At 45.0% G+C, this 22,069-nt stretch overlaps 1 protein-coding gene across 2 annotated transcripts in view; it reads right to left on the bottom strand.

Annotated features, from left to right (window-relative positions):
* Nucleotides 1-3,720: 3,720 nt before the first annotated feature.
* LOC147889109 (amino-acid permease BAT1 homolog) overlaps nucleotides 3,721-22,069 on the bottom strand; it is a 35,632-nt gene continuing 17,283 nt past the window's right edge. For both annotated transcript variants that reach the window (XM_087391556.1, XM_087391557.1), the window contains 3 exons: nucleotides 14,828-15,133; nucleotides 4,376-4,558; nucleotides 3,721-4,294 (listed from right to left, as the gene is read on the bottom strand). In XM_087391556.1, the coding sequence (XP_087247682.1) occupies nucleotides 3,806-4,294; nucleotides 4,376-4,558; nucleotides 14,828-15,133 (978 nt within the window). In that variant the 3' untranslated portion in view covers nucleotides 3,721-3,805. The remainder of the gene's footprint in view (nucleotides 4,295-4,375; nucleotides 4,559-14,827; nucleotides 15,134-22,069) is intronic.

The following is a 22,069-nucleotide window of genomic DNA, read 5'->3' as shown; positions in this document are numbered from 1 at the left end:
CGAAAGGGGGTTGGAGGAATTTATTGACTTAGTGGAGACCGATTACCTTGTTGGGTACCTTGTATAAAATCCTAGCTAAATGGAGATCTCAAGGAGGAGGTATACGTGGAACAACCACTTGGTTTTGAGATCCCTGGTTCAGAAGGTAAAGTCTGCTATCAGCCTTCATCTCTGCAGCCCTTTCTCCCAAATCTTATCCATGATACACAGATGGGTTTTGTGCATGGCAAGAGTATCTTTGATAACATCTTCTCATTTTGGAAGGCTTCGGATTGGGCTATGCATAATGGCCACAGGTTGGCCATTCTACTCTTGGACTTTGAGAAAGCTTATGACAGGGTAGACTGGGGCTTTTTGGAGAGCACACTTACTCGCTTTGGTTTCTCAGATTCATGGATTAGATGGGTGTCAACCCTCTACAGATCAACCCACAGCCAGGTTCTTATTGGTGGAGTCAGGGGGGACGGGTTTGAGATTACCAGATCAGTTTGTCAGGGATTCCCCTTAGCCCCCTTTTTATTCCTTTTTGTGGCTGAGGCTATGAGCTATTACATTAGAGCTTAAGCTGGGATTGTAGGGCTCAGGCTTCCTCTGAGGCAGGAGGATGAGCTCTTAGACACTGAGTTGGCAGATGATATGGCCGTTTTTTTAGATGCCACTCCACAGACACTGACTTCATTCAGGATGGCAATGGATTTGTTTTGCATTACGGCAGGTGCACACATTAATTGGAACAAATCCAATGGCTTTTGGATCAGTAATGAGGACACTCCAGAATGAGAGAATGACATAGGGTTCACTTGGATTTAGAGGGGAGCCTTCGTCAGATATCTAGGATGCCAGGTTGGGGTGGGCATCTCTCCGACGCACAGCAGTTCGCTCCCGTGTTGGAGAGTATCAGGAGGAAACTTATCTTTTGGAGTTCAACCATACTTGACCTTGCATCCAGAGTTGTGGTTGTGAATCAGGAATTATTGGCCACTACTTGGTTCATTTGCTCATGTTGGTGTAGATCTAGAGGTTGTATCGCTCTGCTCATGAGACCTATCAAGAACTTCCTATGGAGCGGTTTAGATGGCACCTCAGATGTTGTAGCTAGGGTGGCTTGGGAGACCCTCATCCTCCCCATAGGAGAAGGAGGTCTCAATATTATTGACCCGAACTTGTAGTGTATGGCTTTGCTTTGCAAGTTCATAGTACGTGGATTGATGCCTGGCCAGGATTCTTGGAAAGATTTTTCTCACACGGCATTCAGTCTTGTACCCCTTCTCATGGAGGAGATTGGATGGACACTAGCAACAGATGGATCTTTACATCAGCCCATCTCAAAGCTCCCCCTTCCCCTCTCAAGGCTGCTATTCTGAAACCTTGGGGCTGCTTCTAAAACACTCTTCACAAAGTTCCACCCACCTCTCGTGAAGAAATTCACAAGTAGCCAATTATGTGGAATGACTTGATTTTGGATGACCATGGAAGGCCACTTGGTGTGTCACACTATATGCAGTGGTCTAGATGGAAGAGGGAACCTGCTTCTACATTAGGCGCTTGGCAGGCCTTTATGAGACTTCCAGAGGATTAGAGACTTTTAATAGTTGGCTACCTTAGAGGGAGTGCACTCAAGATACAACAGATACAGGCAGCCATTCCGCCAAAGTGGATTGAGACAAATGACATGCCGATCATAGAGTCCACGTCGTGTGGAGCATTTTTAGGAACGGGCATTCCGTTACATATTATTTTACTATAGGATGCACATGAGAATACCCTAGTCTTTGATGTTCAATCAAGAGGCATACCTATCAAGTCTTCTTATGATATTCTTTTGGAGGTTGCAGTTCAACCTATCAAGATTGCAGGTTTCATGGAGTGGGACAAGGGCTCACAATGGTATCTTGACCTCGATTCTATTCTCCTTGCGATGGGGTCTTGGAGACTCTAGCTTTATGATGGTTCCCCTATTAGGGTCTTGCAGTGGGACCCAGGGGAGTGGGAATGAATTGATGAGGGGCACCGAGAGAAGAGCTTCCCCTTCTTTCGCTACACAGTAAGAAATACCCGAAGGTTTCAGCTCAACAAAGAGATTGGAGGCTTCCACCCCATTGGGATGGTTTTCAGATTTTCACATTGTGTAGAAAAACTTCTGACGTAAGCTCTGGAAATCCCTCAAGAATAGAAAGATCACTCTTTTCTTTTGGCTTTCTATTCATGGAGGGATTGCAATGAATGTGTGAAAATCTAGGTTCAAGGCTAACCCTACATGTCCTCGTTGTCACATTGGAGCCGAGTCAGTATAACATTGCCTTTGGGAGTGTAGACAAACGAGGACAATCTAAAAAGGTGTTGCTAGGATTTTCAGTATCTTTCATATAACGCCTTTCTATATGACCTGGGGTTTAGTGACTTGGTTATCTCTTACTAGCCCTCAAGTGTTTTTCGAGAGACATGATCCAGAGCCACAACTCTCATTGTATGACGACAGTTAGTGGAGTCTTGTTCCCTCCAAGATGTTCCTTTCACTCCTTTTAGATCTGCTCATGTCTCAATAGACACGTCTTGGGAGATTCTTGCTAGCATTGCATGTTGGCATATTTGGAGAGCTAATTGTACAAAGGCAATGGAGGGTATCCAAGTCCACTCTTCCCAAGGTATGGCCAGTATTTAGACCAACACAATACATACTCTGATGGCCATATGTGCAAGCATGGTAGGATCCTCCAGAGCAACCACTACCAAGAGAGTTACTTTTTTCAAAGTTTGGGGAGGATCTTCCTTCTTCTCTGAGTCTCCCTCAAGGTTGAGATGGCATTTTCAACCTCCGCCTTGGTTTTTTATTAGCTCATTTTGAGCTGGTTTTTTTTCTCATGCATTGCATGATGTACTCCCGCATTTGAGCTTGCTCTTGCGGTTTTCATTCATACTTAATGAAGTAATTTTCTTGAAAAAAAAAAAGAGCATGCTTACACATTTTCACATAAGGGACACTTTTACGTACTTAACATATGTGCAATAGAAATCTAGTTGGGATAATGGAGAGTAGCAACCCAACATCTAGGAGCTCTTATACCCATTTCTACATAAAAACAAGAGGGAAGATCTAACATATCCTTTAGTAACTTTGCAAATACATCTTTTAAAAATGAACAAAACTGACATTCAATAGTTGTCAAAGAGTGTTTTCTATCCTATTTAGAATAGATTTCCTCAATTGTTGACTCCACAACTAGCAAAGGTGTGTATACATTTCACTGAGTGTAACCTTCTTAACACTACAATTTTGTGAAGTGCATAACTTGGACAAAGCCATCCTCTATCATGCTTACAAACCATTATGATTTGTTTGGTGCTTTGTGAAGTGCATAGCTTGGACAAAGCGATCCTCTATCATGCATACAAGCCATTATGATTTGTTTGGTGCATCTGCTAAGGAAGGAATAGAAGACATTGGTTTGTGCCATTATGATTTGTTATCAAGAACCTTGTGCATGAGGAATGAACACATTGGAATATATGAAACTTAAGGGCAATATATAAATAGGAATCAATTGGAGAGCAAATTTAAGTTTCTTGTAATTGAACTCTCTTGAGTAGCAAATTTAAGTTTCTTGTAATAGAACTCTCTTGTCCTGTGTTACATATCTTTATCACTCTTCCTTATGAACTCCTTTTACAAGTTTTTCATAAGAATGAATTTTTATTAACTCCTTTTACAAGTTTTTTCATAAGAATGAATTTTTTTTCTTCACTTTTTTGAGCTCCATTCCTTCAGAAATGTTGTTTTAAAAGCTTGAGCTTTCATAAGATTGTTTCATATTATTGGGCGAAGAGCATTGTCCCTTAAGGGTCCCTTGAACCACTTTCTAGCGTCCAATATCCACCACATCATGCTCGACAACATCACAAAACCCACCGCAATAGATGCATAGTTGAACGTGCCCCACCGAATGGGATACTCGGTTGGTAGAAGGAATGCTGTACAAGTGTACAGTACCCACATGAGAGAGATTGCACATATCACACGACTAGCCCTTCCCAGGTGGAAGGGCCCGGGCTTAAAGGCTCCTGTTGGGATAATCATGCGTGCAAAAAGAGGGACAGCGTAGGATCCCACCCAGCCTATCGTGCAGGCAGAACTTATCGCTGTGAAAACTACATTTAGTTTGAGGATTGGAAGGCCCATCAAGATTGCGATTGTCGTGCATGCCCACATTGCATTTGCTGGGACTTTGTGTCGAGGATGCAACTTGGACAAGGTTCTGGAGAAGGGGATGCCACCATCACGGGAGAAGGCATACACCTACAAAACAGCCCAATATCACTCAATTCTGTGACCCAAAAATGTCTTTTCCTGATTTTAATCGGAGGCCTTTGTACTCACCATACGTGCAGCACAGGTACTTGTTGAGAGCCCACCAAAGAAGAAGGAGCCCCAGATGATAATCAGCATGAATACTGCTCCTATCACATTATGATATCGCCCATGAAATGCATCAAATAAGATTTGAGCTGGTACAAAGCTTCCAGCAGTCTCATTGTTTGGATCATATAGATAGCGTGGGTCCTGAAAAGTTTCAAGGTGCTCACACATTTTGGAAGACCCGAACGGTAATCATATTTGCACACAAGCTTATGTCTGTTTCTCAGAAACTCATACTTTTAGTAAGCATACTCCAATCGAAAATATCCAAAGTTCAAATGCATGGTTATCTTATTTTAGCCAATGTTTGTGCATGCTCCAGCTTTTAAATCGTCGTTTGGAATAATTAAGACGTACTACAAAACTGACCGCATCATTGATTCGACAAGTTTCCACTCCGTGTCAGCTAGCCATTGGAACAATCCTACTCAGCTGTCATTCTTGATAGCACCTTCTCGTTCTGCTGCCCACCTTATCAGCCCTACCCTTGGATTAGGGTAAAGGGGTTGGTAAAGAGGCAGGTGCCTTTAAAATGTCAACAATTCCCCCAATAGGGAGGCAAGTGGCACCCAAATCTCAGCATGTTATTACCCAGTACCCCTCATAGAAAAAGATGGCTTGTCAAGCTCTCCTTTCACCATTTTTTTGACGAGCAGTGCCTTAGTACTGATCCTCACCTAACCTAAGCATTGGATCTCATAGTTTTCTATGTTCCAGAAGTTTTCGGAAAGTTTAAAAATAAAAATTAGCTCCATGTTACTACCTCATACCCGCAATAGCTTCAAATTTGAATCTCGAATTCATGTAGGTCATTTCCGCCATGGATTAGTGTTAAATAGTTAGCCCTCCATAGTACTGGCACCCTTACCCTACCTGTCCTTTGCATAATCCCTGGCCTCATCCAGGTGTTCCCCCACCCTGCCTGCTCTCTTGGTGCCCCGTTTGCACTCCTCTTTTTGTACTGTCTCTTTTCACTTTAAAACCTCCCTCTCCCTATCTCTTGCACTTGTCTTCCCTTGCTGCTTTTCAATTTTCTTATTCTCATCGTGTTAGGTGCCCCTATATTTTCGGAGCATCACAGTAGGCATAGAGAGACCTTCCACACTTGTGGAATTGGCCATCACATGGATATGATGATTCCCATTGGGCAATCAAAAAGCACAAGGCAAACTTGATAGAGACGCCTACCAATGGTCACATCATTTTTGTGTAAAAGGGTGCAATCATAGACCAATCCTCTACAAGGGCTTTTGAAATCAGTATTCCGTGAATGTTTGGGAACAAGTATCTTGACATCATGCTTTTACTAACGTGACTGGTTGAGTCTCTCTCCAAAAGGAGTGGTGCATTGTCACTAAGATCATCCGTTGCCTCTAGGATGGTGTCAAGCAAAGAAGTTCCAATTCCAATCCTTTGCATTGTAGATGTTGCTAGCAGGAGGACAAATAAAAGAGCCCCTTCAAATGACATGGCTCCCAGTCACCATATCTGCCTCTTTGTCTGAACAGCAGACTAGCTCTTTGTCTAAACAATTAGGAGACCATCCAAACTATGAACTAATGATTCACAGCCGAAGGATCCCTACACTAGCTAGAGAGATGGACAGGTTCAAGATCACAGCAATCAGAGGAGGGAGCGGTAGGTATAGACATCCAAAGCTTAAGGAGAGGTTGCCTTTTTATACCAACAATGCCTGCATTGCTTGATAGACTAGATTCAGATGGGGAGTTCGAAAGCATGCAGTCATCAAGTCTCCTTTTTTGAACTCTCTTGTGTTGAGCCCTCTTCATGAGACTTCTTCATTCTTTGTTGAAAGAGCTGACCTTAGAAGGTGTTTCTCAGCCTTGGGGACCAGTCCATAGAGATGGAGGATGGAGCTTGATGAACTAGAATTCACTAGGGGAAGCATGAATACCGGTTTACACAAAGGCATGGATGTAGAGGGTACTTTTGGGAGGTGCCTAGCTTGCTCCAATGGCAAGCAATATTAGACTAAGTTTCCATGGTTGTATAGTTAATATACTCTATCGGAGATTTCAGTAGATTTCTTAGGGATCATTGTTTGTCCAGGAATTCTCAGTTGGATGGAGAATGAAGGGCGAAAACCTTCCGTATATAATTGTGGAGGTTTTCAATGCCTGCTTCTACAAGATTACTCTTCAGATTATTGACAAAGACTTTGACAAGTTTGAGTTACTGATCAGTGGATGTGACCATGGGGGCTTCTTCAAGCAAACCTGTTGCATGATGCTACAAAGGTGAGGTGATGATCCTATCAAAGCCTTACTTGTGGAGACATGGACCTAAGAGATCAAAGGGTGACCATTGTGCCAATGGCAGACCACTAGGTGACTACCTGAGACAGTTGAAGGGGTTGCCACAAGTGGGGATCAATGTAGAGAAGCCACTAGGATCTCACTATGAAGGGAAGGGATGGTTTTGGTTTGATGATGAGCTGAAAGAAACTTAGTTTCCGTGGTACTTTGTAAGATTTGGTAGATGAATCTGTTGATGCCATGGGGATTTTAAAGACTCAGAGTGTTTGTGAAACCAGTAATTCTACCAGTGTTCCATATTGAATCCGGTTCATTGTGAGTGATACCGAGAAAAATGTGGAGATATAAGAAGGTGCGGGTTATACAGGCCAAACAACAAAGACATCCTCAACTTTTCCTAAAATTTTTGGCAAGGGAGCTAATGGAGCTGTTCTTTGACAGGGGGTATTGGACCACAATGTATGTTGAACCCCCAAACCAACGTCTCAAGTATTCGACTAACATCGAGAACGAATGGACAAGGGAGCAGAAGTTCCAAGGCTGTTTCGGTGATAATGTAAAGGCACCTACGCTTCTGACGGGTAGGTGCGAAGGATTGTAAATGCGGGTGAGTAGTACCAGCCACATATAGGTGAGGTCCTCGAAATCCCCACCTCATTTTTGCATGTATGATGACTTTATTTCCAACAAAACAACAGATGCAAGGACGCAACGCCGGCAAAGATATCAACAGCAAAGAGACAAGGGGATAGTCAGAATTGAAGCTTAGGCAAGAGGACCCTGGATGGTGACTGAAGAAGAGACTCAGACTTAAGGGAGTAAGCAAGCTGAGCAATTCACCAGATAGGACACCGAGTAGGAAGGAAGAAGGGAACGATCAAGAGAGTCAAGGACCCCAACCACTAGCAGATTCAAGCGAGTTTTGGGAAGCATTGGGTGCAACTATCATAAAGGCAAAATACGAATCTCGTAGTACAAGCCGAAATGGATATGTTTGGGCCAAGCCCATCACCGAATCCTCCCAGAGATGCTGAAGTGATAAGAGTACCAAATATGAGAACGAAATTCTAACAGCACATGGAATGAGAGAATCCCCAATGCCATCTAGACAGTTTTTCTGCAAATGGCAGCAATATTGCATGTCAGTATGAAGGAAGAGTACTGAGATGAAGATCAAATTGTTCTTTCCACAAACCCAATTGGTCGTGGTAGAATTCGTCCAGGTATCCACGAAGTGTCACCTCATGGGCCCAAATCCCAAAGAACTTTACACATCAAATGAGGATTAAAGGTGCAATTAGGCGGAATCATGATGGAGAGGAGCCCAAAATCGGTCCATGGACTCCTAGTAATGTGCCGCATTAAATGACCACACTACCCCGACGAGAGAGAATCTAATGATGGAAAGAAGAGGTGAGAAGAGGACAGTGAGGTAACAAATGGCAAAAAACCCTAAACACCCCAATATATTAGCCCTCCGACAATTTTGGGATCATTTTTCTCATTGGAGCCCTTTTGCTAAAGACGCTCTTGTTTCTCCACAACGCCCAAAACCCATAGCCTCCCAATGCTAAAACAAATGGCTTTGAATCAACTAATTTAAAGGCGGCCAGCAAGGGTGAAGGACCAACGTTGAAGAAGACAACACTAAGCCGAAAGGGCTTGAGATCCCACCACCAATTCATCAATGGCCATTAGCAACGATCAATTGGCTTTACCTCACAGGCCTCAAAAAAATTTGGAGCTTCCATGGAATGCAGCCTTCAACCACGAAGTGGGAATGGAAGCAATCATCTTCTGAAACCAGCCTCAACAACGTAAAGGGTGGTAGGATCCACTTAATTACAGCATACACAGTAAATTGGCAAAGAATTATGCACCACATATTAAATCACAAGGGAGCTAGAGCACTCCTACTCAGAAACAAGGACACTAATTGGCCCCGAACGTTGGCGCCCCTTGCGGTATTTATTTAACATTCATTTGAAGCCAAGCGGCTGATTACAAAGGTCTCTAGGAAGCTGCACCACAGACAAACCAACACCCACAGACTCCCCACCCAGCCCACCCTGTAATTCCTTGCTCAACTCCAAACGGTGAAATGGCATCCAATTACTAGACAATCCTGTATCCTCAGCCAACCAAAGCATGCAACAGAGACCCCAAAAGCATGCACTATCTGTGCCACACCTGCAATTGCACAACCAAGTGCCCAACCAGCCAGACACGGCTGATCAACTACAAGACAAAGCCCTCAACAGCCAAACTCTAGTGCAATCAATTGACAAAGCACTTCCAAACAGGTTGCCTCAATCTATAGCCTCTCTGGCCACTGCCTAACAACATAAATCAACCTTTCTTCGCGAGAAAAGAAACCCAAACGCAATAACTAGCCAGCAACCAATCAGGGAACGGCAAAAGCACACAAAAGCAAGCCTTCTTCTACCCAGTATCCACAGAAAATAGGTCACCGGGGCTGGAAAACCCTAGATCCTGCAGAGAAAATATGATTTTGCTCTGGCACAGCCCCAAAAGCAGCTTAGAAGAGAACACCCACCCCTAGAAAGTTACCAAGATCAGCAGCAACACCCAGAAAGATCCAAAAATCAATCGCAAGCTTCCCTGCAGAGCCTGGACAGCTTGGAAGCAAATCGCAATCTTCTGTAGCAGCCTAGACAGCCTGGAAACACCTGGAACAGCCCTAGAACAGGACACGTCACACAGTCCTTGGCACAGCCCGGAAGACATGTAGATGAATTCGCAATCTGGAAGAGACACCCTGGCTGAAATCGCAATCTGCAACAGGCTCCTGAATCAGGTGCGATTTCCTCTAGCAAGCTCTGGATGCATTGGAACTGGCCCTGGTTGATGGCAATTTTCCCTGGCAAGCTCTGGAAGCTCCTGACAGATGACGATTTGGCCTAGCAACACCTGGCAGGCTTGGCAGCTCACAACTAATGATCTGGCTCTTCTGGAACTGATTTTGGCCTTTTGCCCCCAAAAATAGGGCTCTGTGCTCTTTTCGGAGTCCTTTGCGAAAATTAGCAATTTTTAACTGCACCACTCTTTTGTCCTCCCTGTTGCACACTTTGGCCCTAGGAATTAATTGCCTGGTAATTGGGCACAGATTCACAATTTCCAAGGGCCCACTAGGGAATTTTAATTCCCAAGTCCCGCCCCATGGCCGGACCCTCGCACCCAGAGGCTCAAGGTAGTCACGCGCAAATTACGGGAGTCGCAAATCAAAAGTCCCATGATTTCACGTCCTCATGACACCTCCTACGACAAGTGGACATGCGAAGGGAAAGCACGTAACAACTCGACGAGGCCAAAGTAGTCTCTGTTTTCAAGCTCCCCAAAAAGGACAATAATTCCTTGGACCCTTCAACAACTGATTGCAACCTAATATTCAACAAAGATGCATGGTTGCAAGGGAAGGGGTATGTCAAAAGAAAAGCAAAGGAAGGGAGGCGAATATCTTCCATGAATCCAACTAAAGACCATTGGTGGTTGCGTGCTCATGATGCTAGTGCAGAAGGCACTCAAAGTGGTAGGGGAGGCCAAGGTCAACTGTACTAAGGATGGGTTCACACCGCCTGCCCGCCCGCCCATAAAAGGATCGTGGTCACACTTGGACCAATAGAGAGTGAGGGCCCAAACTCTCTCTCCAAAAAAATTTGTCCGACCATGGGAGACCGCCCGACTGCCCATCTACTTGGGCGGGTGGATTTTTTTCTAAACCCCAACAATATGATTCGAACTCATGCCGTTTGTCAGAGATTCAACCATTCTTCCACTCCACCAATGGACGTTTGGTGTGATTAAATGCGATGACTTTTGTTATAGCTTGTTCGTCAACCACCCACAATTGTCTGCCTCTCTTCCTACTTGGGTGGATGGGTGGTGTGAACCCGCCCTAATCTCATGCCCACACACTTCAACAAGCACTTCACGAAGCTGAAGTCCGGAAAGCAAAAACTAGAATGCTTGGCCAGCTGCTAAGTATATTGTAAGTAGCGAATAATAGGCCAGTTGATCTAACGGCTTAGAATGTGTCACATGGCTTCGTAGGATTTTAGAGTTTTATAAAACGCTCTAGTGCGGGCCAAGTAAAGAGGTTAGACATGGGCGCATCTGTGCCTCCTTGCACGGGGCAATGAAAAAATCTAGAGCAAGTGAGAGAACCTCTAGCCAAACAAACAGAGCAGCCCTCCAAATCCCTCAACAACCTTTGCAGTCCCAATAGCCAAGGCCTCAAGACAAAGGAAAGGGCACGGCTAACACTAAATGACCAACTGAAGTCCCTCTTGAAGTGGCAGAGTACAGGGCAAGGTGGACCATCGAGAAAAATCAGTGGCTACAAGCCACTTGCACTCAGTACGATGGGGATCAAAAGGAATGGTAGATGGAAACAACGAGGGTGGCCGAGGAGCATGCAGCACCCATTCGGGAAATATAGACAAAGCGAGGAAGGAGGCTAACGTGTTGAAGGATGAATTCAAGACGATAAAGCACCAAAGCAAGTGTCAAAAGAATAGGCAGTTGCTGTTTGTTGTGGTGGCTTTGGTAGTAAAGCAAAGAACATTGAATCAAAGACCTCTCTAAGGTTCAGGCACAACTGGCAAGCGATGGAACAAGCATCTTCGACTACAGGCGAAAGTAGAAGAGCTTTTACAGCTTTGACCCGACCAACGGAACCCACCAATCCAAAACCTTGACAAAAAGATGACACCGAAGCCAAAGGCAAAGCAAGAACAACGAGAGGGATGAATGCATCAATAAACCCAGGGACTTTATCCAAGGCGATGCCCATCGACAAAATCCAAGTGCTAGAATGAGCCATGGTAGAGAACAAGAGCAATAGAGGCAGAAAACAGAGGCGGAGAGCAACAACCGGTACAAGAGCTTCAAGAGCAGGAACAAATTCCAAGTGTCCCCAAGTAGAAACCCATGAAATTTGAGCCACCACCCACACCCATAGAGACAAGGAGCCAATAGCAGACCTTGCTCCATCACATCAATCAGAGCAGAGCAAAGTCCAAACTAGGGGAATAGTCTCTCCAAACTCCCTCACCATCTCATTGCACACCGAGCAAGCATGGTGAAAGACGATAAAGCTTCGAATTAAGGAGGCTAAGAAAGTTTGGGAGGTGGCGGTGAATCATAGGACAACACTACTGGATACCATTTCACAATTCGAGGAGCCACACAACCAACACGATGTAAGCTTGTTCAAAGCAAGCATAGGATTAGTACTACAACAACACTGTGTGTCCGAGCTAGAGGCCGTTCAAATCTTCCAACAACGCAGCCAGCCTTCAATACCCAAATGAAACCCCAGATAGACATCTTGGGGATTCCATGAAGGCTAGAACAAATCGACAAGGAGCAAGCAGCAAAGGATCGATGGAGGAGCGAAGAACAGGGAAAAATGAGTGGCGACCCCTTCATACAAGTCAGCGTTGTCTTCGGTGCATCGAATCCAAGGTAGGTGTTGTGTTAGACGACAAGGACCCGTAAGTATCAAGAGATTCGACAAGAGCCAAGACAAGAGCCAAAAGTGGCGATCACGTTCTAGCTGATTCCATAAGAGCCCGTTCTTGCTCCGGCAAAAATGCTATATCATAGCATTATTGTCAAAGTTTTGGATTGTTCTCACGACTTGCCGTGATAATTTCAATGCCAAATCGTAGCACTGCACTGCCGCAAGGAGACAGAAAAACGAGCTCCCCACCCAGGAATTTCGGGGCCTTGGCTCTTGCAGCCAATAGTATATGAGAATTGCAGTTTCTTGCGCTGACAGGAGCTATGTTTTTCTGCAGGTTTTCTTGGCAGGCAGAGCAGAGAGCAGGCAACGAGTGGGAACACTCTCTCCGAAATGCCCAGCAACGCTTGAGCAATGCTCCTTCAGCATTGAAGCACCATGAGTGGGAACGAGCTCTAAGAATCAGTAATGTGGGCATCACATTCTAGGTGATTTCATAACGATCCCTGAGGTTAAAAGTGTCAAGGTTGTTTCGGCAACGATGTAATGGCACCTACCCTTCTGATGGGTAGGTTCGAAGGATTGTAAATGTGGGTGGGTAATACCCATCCCATGGTGTTAAAACGTCATGTATAGGTCTTAGAGTCCTAGAAGCTAGGATCGTCTTTATTGCCAGAGCAATTCATGTGCATACAGTGCAACCAAAGTGCTGGGTTGTATCTTGACTGCTGATTTGGCCAAGTAATATAGAAGCTTATTTCCAAGTTGCCATGTATAGCCCTCATTGCTTTCCGTTTGTTTCTAAGTTGAGAGCTCCCCCTTGTCCTCCTATGCTTCTGCATTTGTTCGCACTCATTCGCTACACAAAGCAAATCATTCCCTCGCCATCTGGAAATGTCAATCTGCCCTGCATACCCAGACCAAACACAAAGGCAAAGCATGATGGGACAAAGCAAAGCGTCAGTAGCAACACCACGATTCGAGCATCAACAGTGTCATTGAGAGGGGATGTTAGACAAATTGGGTCAATGCCCGACTTGTTAGCCTCCAAATGAGGACTACAACGGGGCGTCATACCTGTAGTAATGTTGGTAAGCATTGTTTCATATGGGCATGTGAAGAGGCAGAGGGAGAGACTACCGCTTAGGCAACAAGCGACAAATCATCATTCTTGGGTTAAGTTTAGGGCAGCCTATGAGACCACTCTGGTCAGCAGATACGGCTGACAGTCAGCCTATAGGCTAAGCTGGTTATGGGCCTGTATATATATAGGCCAACCAAGTGTCCAGCAATGAGGCTATTGCGCTGGGGCAGGACAACACTGCATGGGGCTGGGCTAGGGCTAGTAATAGGCCCTAGTACTGGTCAGCAGTCTAGGGAGGACTGCAAAGGAGCAGCAGGCTTTGCATGTACACATGGCAGGCACAACCAGCAGCAGAGCAGTCGGGTACAGCACCAGGAGATTACATAGGCGTCTAGTGGGCTGCGCGGATGCAGATAGGCACAAATTGTGTCGGTTGGAGCTGACTCAGTAGTTGGTTGATTTAGGTCGGCCTTCTGGATGCTGATCGGCCAGACCTAAGGGCCCAGAATGCACAGTCATTCTGCAGAAGTCTCTGTACCATCCACAAGCACGCAAAGAGGCAGACCTACTTGCTGTAGAAGAGCCAGATCGTGGTGCACAAGAGGACCAACAAGAAGATCAAAGCAAACTCTATTAGAGTAGCCATTGAAGTCTATAGGGGGCACGCGGTGATCTAGGAGAGGCCTACATCACTAGGAGAACAGCAAACAACGTCTGAGTTTGGTGCCCTACCTCAGGAAATGTTGATGGTACAGATTTGACAAGATTTGTACTTGGATCTGTTATCTATGTATGAGATTGTTTGGTTATGCATCTGTGTACTCGCTCTCTATCTATAGTGTTCTCTCAGTATACATACAAGCACATGTAGTAAGTTGGCATTTGAGGTTTTCATTGTGAGATCTTGAGACTTCGTTTATTCTGTTGTGTAGGAAGTTGGCTTCAGGGAGATCCGGCCAAGAGGCAATCCAATAAGCCACTAGGCAGGGAGTGTTCTTGATGAGTGGGAATAAACTACACAGAAAGGGAGGAGGAGACACCATGCTGAAAGTGACAATGATTGATGGAGGAGTTTCGAGTGTTGTTGTGGAGTGAGAGAAGAAGGCAAGAGCTTTTTCCAAACATGCTGGAATTCTCTGCATGGAGCTTAGTCTTATTCCATTTGAGTCTTCTCTAGTCTATTCTATGGAGATTCTACTATTGCACACGTGGTTCCTTTCCATCTATTTTAGAAGTGATATCTGAGGTACATGAATCCTCCTTATGCAGAGTGTCCCAATGCGAGCAGTAATACTTTTGCAAACACACACAACCTCAACATCTATGGATGTTTCAACTAAGTGGCCTTTATGACCTACTCAGCACATAAAGAAACATTTTATCCCTGCATGGCTTAGTGCCCCATTTGGTTGATTATTTTGTTTTGTAAAGTTCGCTTGCTAACAACTCTGTTGCTGGCTCTTTCTTGTTAGTCTTGCTTGTCAACACGCTGTTCTTGGCTCTGCCTTAAGAACTTGTAAATACTAAAAATTCAAATTCAAGTGCAGGCAAGGTTTAGGAGGGCACACCTGGATGCTGAAAGTCAAAGCTAGCACAACAGCCCAGCCAAGAACTGAAACAATACCAAGGCTATACAGAATGGCAATAGGGCCATTGATGTCTGCTCCTTTTGTCTCTTCTGTCAAATGTGCTGCAGCATCATAACCAAATAATGAATATTGACTAACAAGAAAGGAAAGGACGATTGCATATGCTTTGCTGGGTACGGTTCCAAAATTTGGAAATTTCTGAAACTGTCGGAATACAAAGGATGCTGTTTGGGTTCTTGGAGCCACAAATGGAACGTACAGCACAGTCAATATGCCTCCAATGACCTGTCAATAAGTATCGATGAAAGCTGGATGTCAAGAAATACCACAAATTAAGCTGGATGTCAAGAAATACAACAAATTTTGTAGGCATGAAAGCACTCCCTTACACTGATCATCCTTACTACGGCTAACACATGCCTAGCAATATTTTTGGAAGACAGAGCCCCCCTAGGAGATAACTTCTGGGTATGTTACCTTTGGACATTACATCCCCTTTTTCTTTTCTTTTATTTATTTTTTCCTTCTTTTTTTTTTCTTTTCTTTGTTTTTGTTTTTTGTTTTGTTTTGTTTTTTTTTGGGGGGGGGGGGGGGAGGTGTTTTGTTTACCTCTAGTCTTTTAATGTGAAAGCTCAAAACTAATCTTTCAAGATGTAAGCGTACAGTTTGAAGTTTGCACGACAGCTCCTGGATACAGCCATAATATCTTATGCACACAAGAAAGGACTCAGCAGAAGCTAGAATGGCCCACACTAAACTTGATACGTGCACAAAGAAGACACCCAATGAACTTGTCAATAAATGCTCCACATTTACTATTCCGATTTCCTACAGTTCTTGCTGCAAATTTTTGCAACTATACTAAAGTTTCATTGGTGGAAGCATCAGCAAGTATCAGCATTCGATTCAAAATATATTCTGCTCGACCAAAAAGTTACAATGGATGGAAAGTCCTTAAATGATTTAGGTGAAAGAGAGGGTTTGAAATTGGGGAAAGGGGGGCGGGGGGGTTTTGTTATTACAATCAGAAAATAGTGGCATCAAGAAAAACACAGACCTAAAGACCATTAACATGAAGCTATAAATCAATACTAATTACAACATTTCAGGAAACAGTGGCATCAAGCAAAACACAGACCTAAAAACCATTAACCTGAAGCTATAAATCAATACTAATTACAACATTCATCTTGAAACCATCAAGAGAACAAGGTAAAAAGGTTCATGAGAATGTGGAACAAGAGGGAATAAGTTCAGCCTGGTAAAACAGGATACCCCTTTGCTCCCTGAAGGCCTTGGAAAATGCGCTTCACGGTTTCCCAAAGTCTACAGGAAGTGACTGAAAACTGACTACCATAAATTGCTTGTCATCTTTGTACTAAGCCCTTTCCTTTGCATGGAAATTTGGAGATCCAAATGCATAGAGGTCTTAGAAGACTCCAGATGTTTGCCTCCCACTCACTTTCAGTGATTTGGCAGGATATTATGCATACCCTCATGGCTACTTGAAGCAAGATTCAGAGCTCCTCATACACAGCAAAGGCCACGCAAGCCTGCTGTAGGAGAGAGTGGGATCATGGTTTATGTTTCACATATTCACCGACAGAGCCTTCATATTATCCACAATAGGCTCCTTTCTTTGCATGATTATGTATAAGGGCTTTCACAGATTCTATCCTGAATCTATGTATTGGGGGAACCGTTTCTTTGCTTTGTGGTCTTTATAATCAAATCAAAATGTTTGAAAGGAGTAGCTTGCAACATGAGTTCTCTCTCTTCTCTCTCCATAGGGTTGGAGTAGACTCGAGCTAAAGTGCACACAGAGAAGAGATTGGAGGTACCAAGGAGGGATGGATTTCCATTGTGAATAAGGAACCGTCAAGGCCAATGGTATCCATGAACCAAAGAGCATCTAAGTGGTCGTCTTAAATGGCACTACAGCCTTTTCTTGAAAAGCTACATGATAGATGGTTCACCAGTTGAGGAGGCAGCTAGGGGATGCTTATTGAGGATGCAACTAGGGGATGGTCCCTATACATGAAAGTGAACATACAACCACTAGAAGCCAATATGCACTAGAAAGGAGTTGATGTTGAGTGGAGTCCTAAGGACACGAAGTTAAGGGATGATCTCAATCTTGGTGGGATCTCATGGTCTCCTCAAGTCTAAGAGCAAGCACTGTTGGCGTTGAGGTAAGTGTCACGAGGGCGTGATTTCTGGCGCATGCATGTTGGCCTGCATGTGGGCAAGACCTTGGGAAAACAAGGGGTGAGGTCAAGGGTTACTCGATGTGCTAGAACCCCTAGCATTTGTGCCTTGGGGGAAAATGAAAGGTCTAGGGCCAAGAGGGGCCCAAAGAACCTTAGGCTTTTAAGTTGGTCATTGGTGGGCTTTTAAAAAGGGGGGGCCTAAGGGCAATTGAAGGCCCTTGGGGGCAACCCAAGGCATGGTCTAACACGTGGCAAGCCCATGCAGCCCCCTTTTGGAAAGGAAGGCCAAGGAAGGCCTTGGGCAAAAAATTGGACGGGAAAAAGGAACGCGGGGCAGCATCACAGAAAAACAAGTTGAATGATTTTTGCCATTCATAAGGCCTGCCCAAAAGGTAATTGGTGGAGGAATTTCCAAGAACTAGAGGCGAAAGCAGCAGCAAACGAGTTGGAGACAATCGAGGAGCAACGGCATAGAGGTAGGGAAGCTTGAGAGAGAGAGAGAGAGAGAGAGAGAGAGAGGACTGAAATAGTAAATTGAACTACACTAATAGTGAATAGGAAAGTCTAACTTGGACCAATAGTAGTGGGACAAAAATGGAGACCAAAAGAATTTCAAAAAACATGAATTTCGCTTTGCCAAGCTTGTTACTTAGGCTTCCACTTGAAACGTGGCAGGCCAAAAAGGAGGTTGACGCCGAAAATGAATGTGGGGGCTGGAATCCAGAAAGGGACAGAAGCCTTCAAGGAGCCTGTGAGCACGGAAGAGCCTTGAAGGGGGCTGGCAGTATTGTACGGAGCCGTAATGGAAGTTGCTGATGTATGAAGACTGTTGTACGAAGTGGGTAAACAGTACAGACTGTGGGCTGCCCACATTAATGACTGCACAGACTACCGTACATGGTTGTACGTTGAGCGTAGCTGCTGGTGTATGTACAATTGTATGGCTAGTTGTACGGTGAGCGTACCTGCTGGCTATACGGATGGATTCCAAACAGTTCTCTGCCAAGCTGGGTATCGAGTGGCTGATGTACGGGCTGCAGATATGTCAATAGAGCATGCTTGTACGGTCATTGTACCGTAGCCAACCGTGGCTGGCTGTACGGAGAGCTACTTGAGTTTATAGAGGCCCAAGTTCAGTGGAAGTCCTTCAACTAATGATTCTTTCCCCTTTGCTAAGTTCTTGATGATGTTGGCTGTGTATAAATGCCTTTTCTTTCTCTGTGGAGCAGATAAGTCTTCAAGCAGGTACTTAAGGCAGGAGTGGGGGATTATGTGACCGAGTATTGGTTGTTGGGAATGGTCCTAATCTGAGTACAAGTGCTCTCGAGAGAATTGCTTGGCAGGATGATTACAATAAATGCTTGCAGAGGTTGTTCGTGCTTCTGATCACCGTGGGTGGTTCAGTGATGCTATCACCCGTATTCCAGTGAGTCCATGGACACTTGTGATTGTCAAGGGAGCGTGTGGCCTTGTGTGGGCTGCTAGTAAACACTCTCGGGTTAAATGCAGGTGTTTGCACTGAGAATGGATGCCTATGGTCACATGGGTGTGATAGCAGAGCCCCTCAGGGCTAATGTGTTGTTAACTGATGCCTCTGAGTGAGGGAAGAGCATTGAATGCGTGTAAGTTGGTACTCATTGTGTATCCTTTTTGCTGGCTTTGGCAAGTAACATGTTCTGTGTGGGAATATGTTTTTGGTTTCTCTAGGAGATGGATCACTTGCAGGCAGTGGTTGCTAGGTAGATGGCACATCTTTGGTACAGCCTCGTTGCTGAGTAGGCAAGGGTCAGGAAATCCATGCTTAGAATGGGAAGTATCCCTGGAACCCTGAGAGGGATGGTACAGGTGTGACTGCCATAGTGTTTGTTGTGTTGTGATGATAGATCTCTTTTGGGAAACAAGTTATTGTATCATGATATGTGCGACCCATAGGGTGAGAGACTAATGGTCATGGCAATTGTGGACAATGGAGAAAGCTCTTGTATGCTTTCTTTCCCTGCTTTGAGCAAATGGATGAGTAATTGGGCACTAGTGATAGCTGTGGGGAACTGAGTGGCTGAGTGGGCTGCTAGTAACAGTTATGGGCTGTGTGCAAGCTTCCTGGACTAAAGACGGAGACCTACTACCAGAAGTGGTGAGAGTAGTGAACAGTAAAGGCTAGGCAAGGTATGTGGATGCCCACTGTGATGTGGAATGCCACAGTTGTAAGAAGGAATGTATCCTTTATGTAGCCTGGATTTCAGGGCCTCTCAATTAATTAAAGAAATACCGAAAGAGGCGCCAAGGTTTGGGGCCAATCTGTGTCTTTGTCTTGATGCAAGGGCACTCTAGCTCCCAACCTGCTGGTCATACTTTTGCTGAATTGTTAATGTAATAGTGTTAACTGGTTACTTGTTAGTTTTACTGCCCTTTGAATTTATTGAAGGCCGGTTTCATGGTTCCATTGCCGGGACATGAGCAACTTTCTCAAGGGGATGAGTCTGTGGTTGCTTTGGTGAGGAGGCATCACCATCTTCTTTAAGGAGGTCAGGCTGTGGTTGTCTCTAGTGCAAGTATTGCTTGCTGTAATTGAATTGCAGCAAGGAGAATTCAGCAAGTATGTCACACGGTGTTGAGGATTGGGATACTGGACACGAGTCTTCCCAAGATGGGCCATCTTTGTTTGAAGGAGCTTCTGTTGAAGATGATCAGAATGCCGATAGGCAGCCTTATGGACCTATGCCATTGAATGGACAGCCAATAGTTGTGCCAAATGGACGGTGCCCCATTGCAACAGTTTCTTCATGGTCCTAGTGTTGATTTGCATGGCGAATGCAATGGTTTTCAGCATGCAAATCAAGGACAGCAAGTCCTTCCACATCCCTTACTGCTTGCAGGATATTTTCATGGTGGTTCTATGTTTCAAGCAGTGGCTGGCCAAGTTGGGAATGGTCAAGGAATGCTTGAAAATCACCCTATTGATTTTCAGCTTGGAATGCAAGGTATGCAAGGGTTTATGCTTGGGGCTATGCAAGTCGGAATGCAAAGAGTTATGAATGGAAACACTAGCATGCAGCCAGGAATGCATGGCATTTTGGGAGCCCTGTAAGCATGCTTGGTATGCAGGGAACTGGGGCTGGTAGAGCAAACCCTGCTATGGGTAATGGCAATGTTAGTCAGGTTTATGCTGCGCACTGTGATGTATGTGAGAATAGCATTGGCGCAATCCTCATGCAGAATGCACGGGTTGTTGCCTACGAGAGTAGAATGTTGCAGGATGCTGAAAGAAATTTGCAAGTATATGAGAGCTGCTGACTGTGGCTCTTGCTCTTTCTACGTGGGAGCATTACTTGCTAGGGGCTGATTTCACTGAACAGACAGATCATTAGACCTTGAGATATTTTCCTCACTCAGACTAGGTTGTCTAAGAAGCATATGCGTTGAGTCCTAAGTTGGATGCAATGAAGGACTAGTATGCAGAGGATGGGGAGTCCGCAGGGTTCTAGGATCAGTTGTCTGATGGACAGCAGCATTTGCATTACACTTTCAGAGATGGATTCCTTCAGATGCATGGTCGTCTCCGGTGTTACAAGCAATTTGGGCTTAGCGTGCAGGGCATCGATGTAACTGATGCTTTAGTGAAAGCAGTGCAGACTTTCTTTAGCTTTGTGACAAGAGATGGATGCTTTTGTAGGGATTTGCATCGTATGTTAGCAGATCAGTGATGCAGCTTACTGTTTGAAGCTACCAGATCTTTGAAGAATTCATAATGTTTGAAATGTGAATCTTCTCAAACCTTTCCGAGAGCTGTGCCAGAGGATATGCCTTCTGTGTGTAGCCAGAGTTTGCGAACTTCAAAATATATTAGTTCTAAAGCTGGTAAAGTTTCTCTCGTTTGTATGCAAAGTGGCTGGAAGAGGGTGATCTGGCAGATACACCTCAGTTGTTTCAGCTTTACTTGGAAGCTTTTTAGCGTGAGCCAACTTCAGTTGTGGCTCCTTCAGGCTCAGCAGAGCGTAGGTCTGCAGTATTGCCTGATGCTAAGAGAGGGGTAGTACCTCTGTCTCTGAACAATCATATATGCCATGCAAGTTTCTGATACATGCTTTAAAGATGGTATATTCACATGTATTTAAGAATGCAATTGAGGACACTTGCAATGTTTTAAGAGAGGGGTATGTCACGAGGGCGTGATTTCTGGCGCATGCATGTTGGCTTGTGTGTGCGCAGGACCCTGGGAAAACAAGGGGTGAGGTCAAGGGTTACTCAATGTGCTAGAACCCCTAGCATTTGTGCCTTGGGGGCAAATGAAAGGTCTAGGGCGAAGAGGGGCCCAAAGAACCTTTGGCTTTTTAGTTGGTCATTGGTGGACTTTTAAAAAGGGGGGGCCTAGGGGCAATTGAGGGCCCTTGGGGGCAACCCAAGCCATGGTCTGCCACGTGGCAAGCCCATGCAGCCCCCTTTTGGAAAGCAAGGCCAATGGATGGGAAAAAGGAATGCATGGTAGAATCACGGAAAAAAAGAAGGTTGACACCGAAAAAGAACGCGGGGATTGGAATCCGGAGAAGGGACGGAAGCCTTCAGGGAGCCTAGTGCAGCCGTGAGCACGTAAGAGCCTTGAAGGGGGCTGGCAGTATTGTACGGAGCGGTAATGGCAGTTGCTGATGTACGTACGGGGTTATTGAAGACGGTTGTACGGAGTGGGTAAATAGTATGGACTATGGGCTGCCCACATTAATGACTGCACGGACTACCGTACATGGTTGTACGGTGAGCATAGCTGTTGGTGTGCGTACAGTTGTATGGCTGGTTGTACGGTGGGTGTACCTACTGGCTATATGGATGGATTCCGAACAGCTTGTCTGCCAGGCTGGGTATAGAGTGGCTGATGTACGGGCACGGGCAGCACATACATCAATAGAGCATGCTTGTACAGTCATTGTACCGTAGCCAATCGTGGCTGGCTGTACGGAGAGCAGCTAACTGAGTTTATAGAGGCCCAAGTTCAGTGGAAGTCCTTCAACTGATGATC

Source organism: Dipteris shenzhenensis, chromosome 20 (genome assembly GCF_047967505.1).
Source record: "Dipteris shenzhenensis isolate YYH24624 ecotype China chromosome 20, Dip_SZ_1.0, whole genome shotgun sequence".
Taxonomy (NCBI): Eukaryota; Viridiplantae; Streptophyta; class Polypodiopsida; order Gleicheniales; family Dipteridaceae; genus Dipteris; species Dipteris shenzhenensis.
Note: the sequence above shows the minus strand (reverse complement) of the source record. Positions and strands in the feature narration are given on the sequence as shown.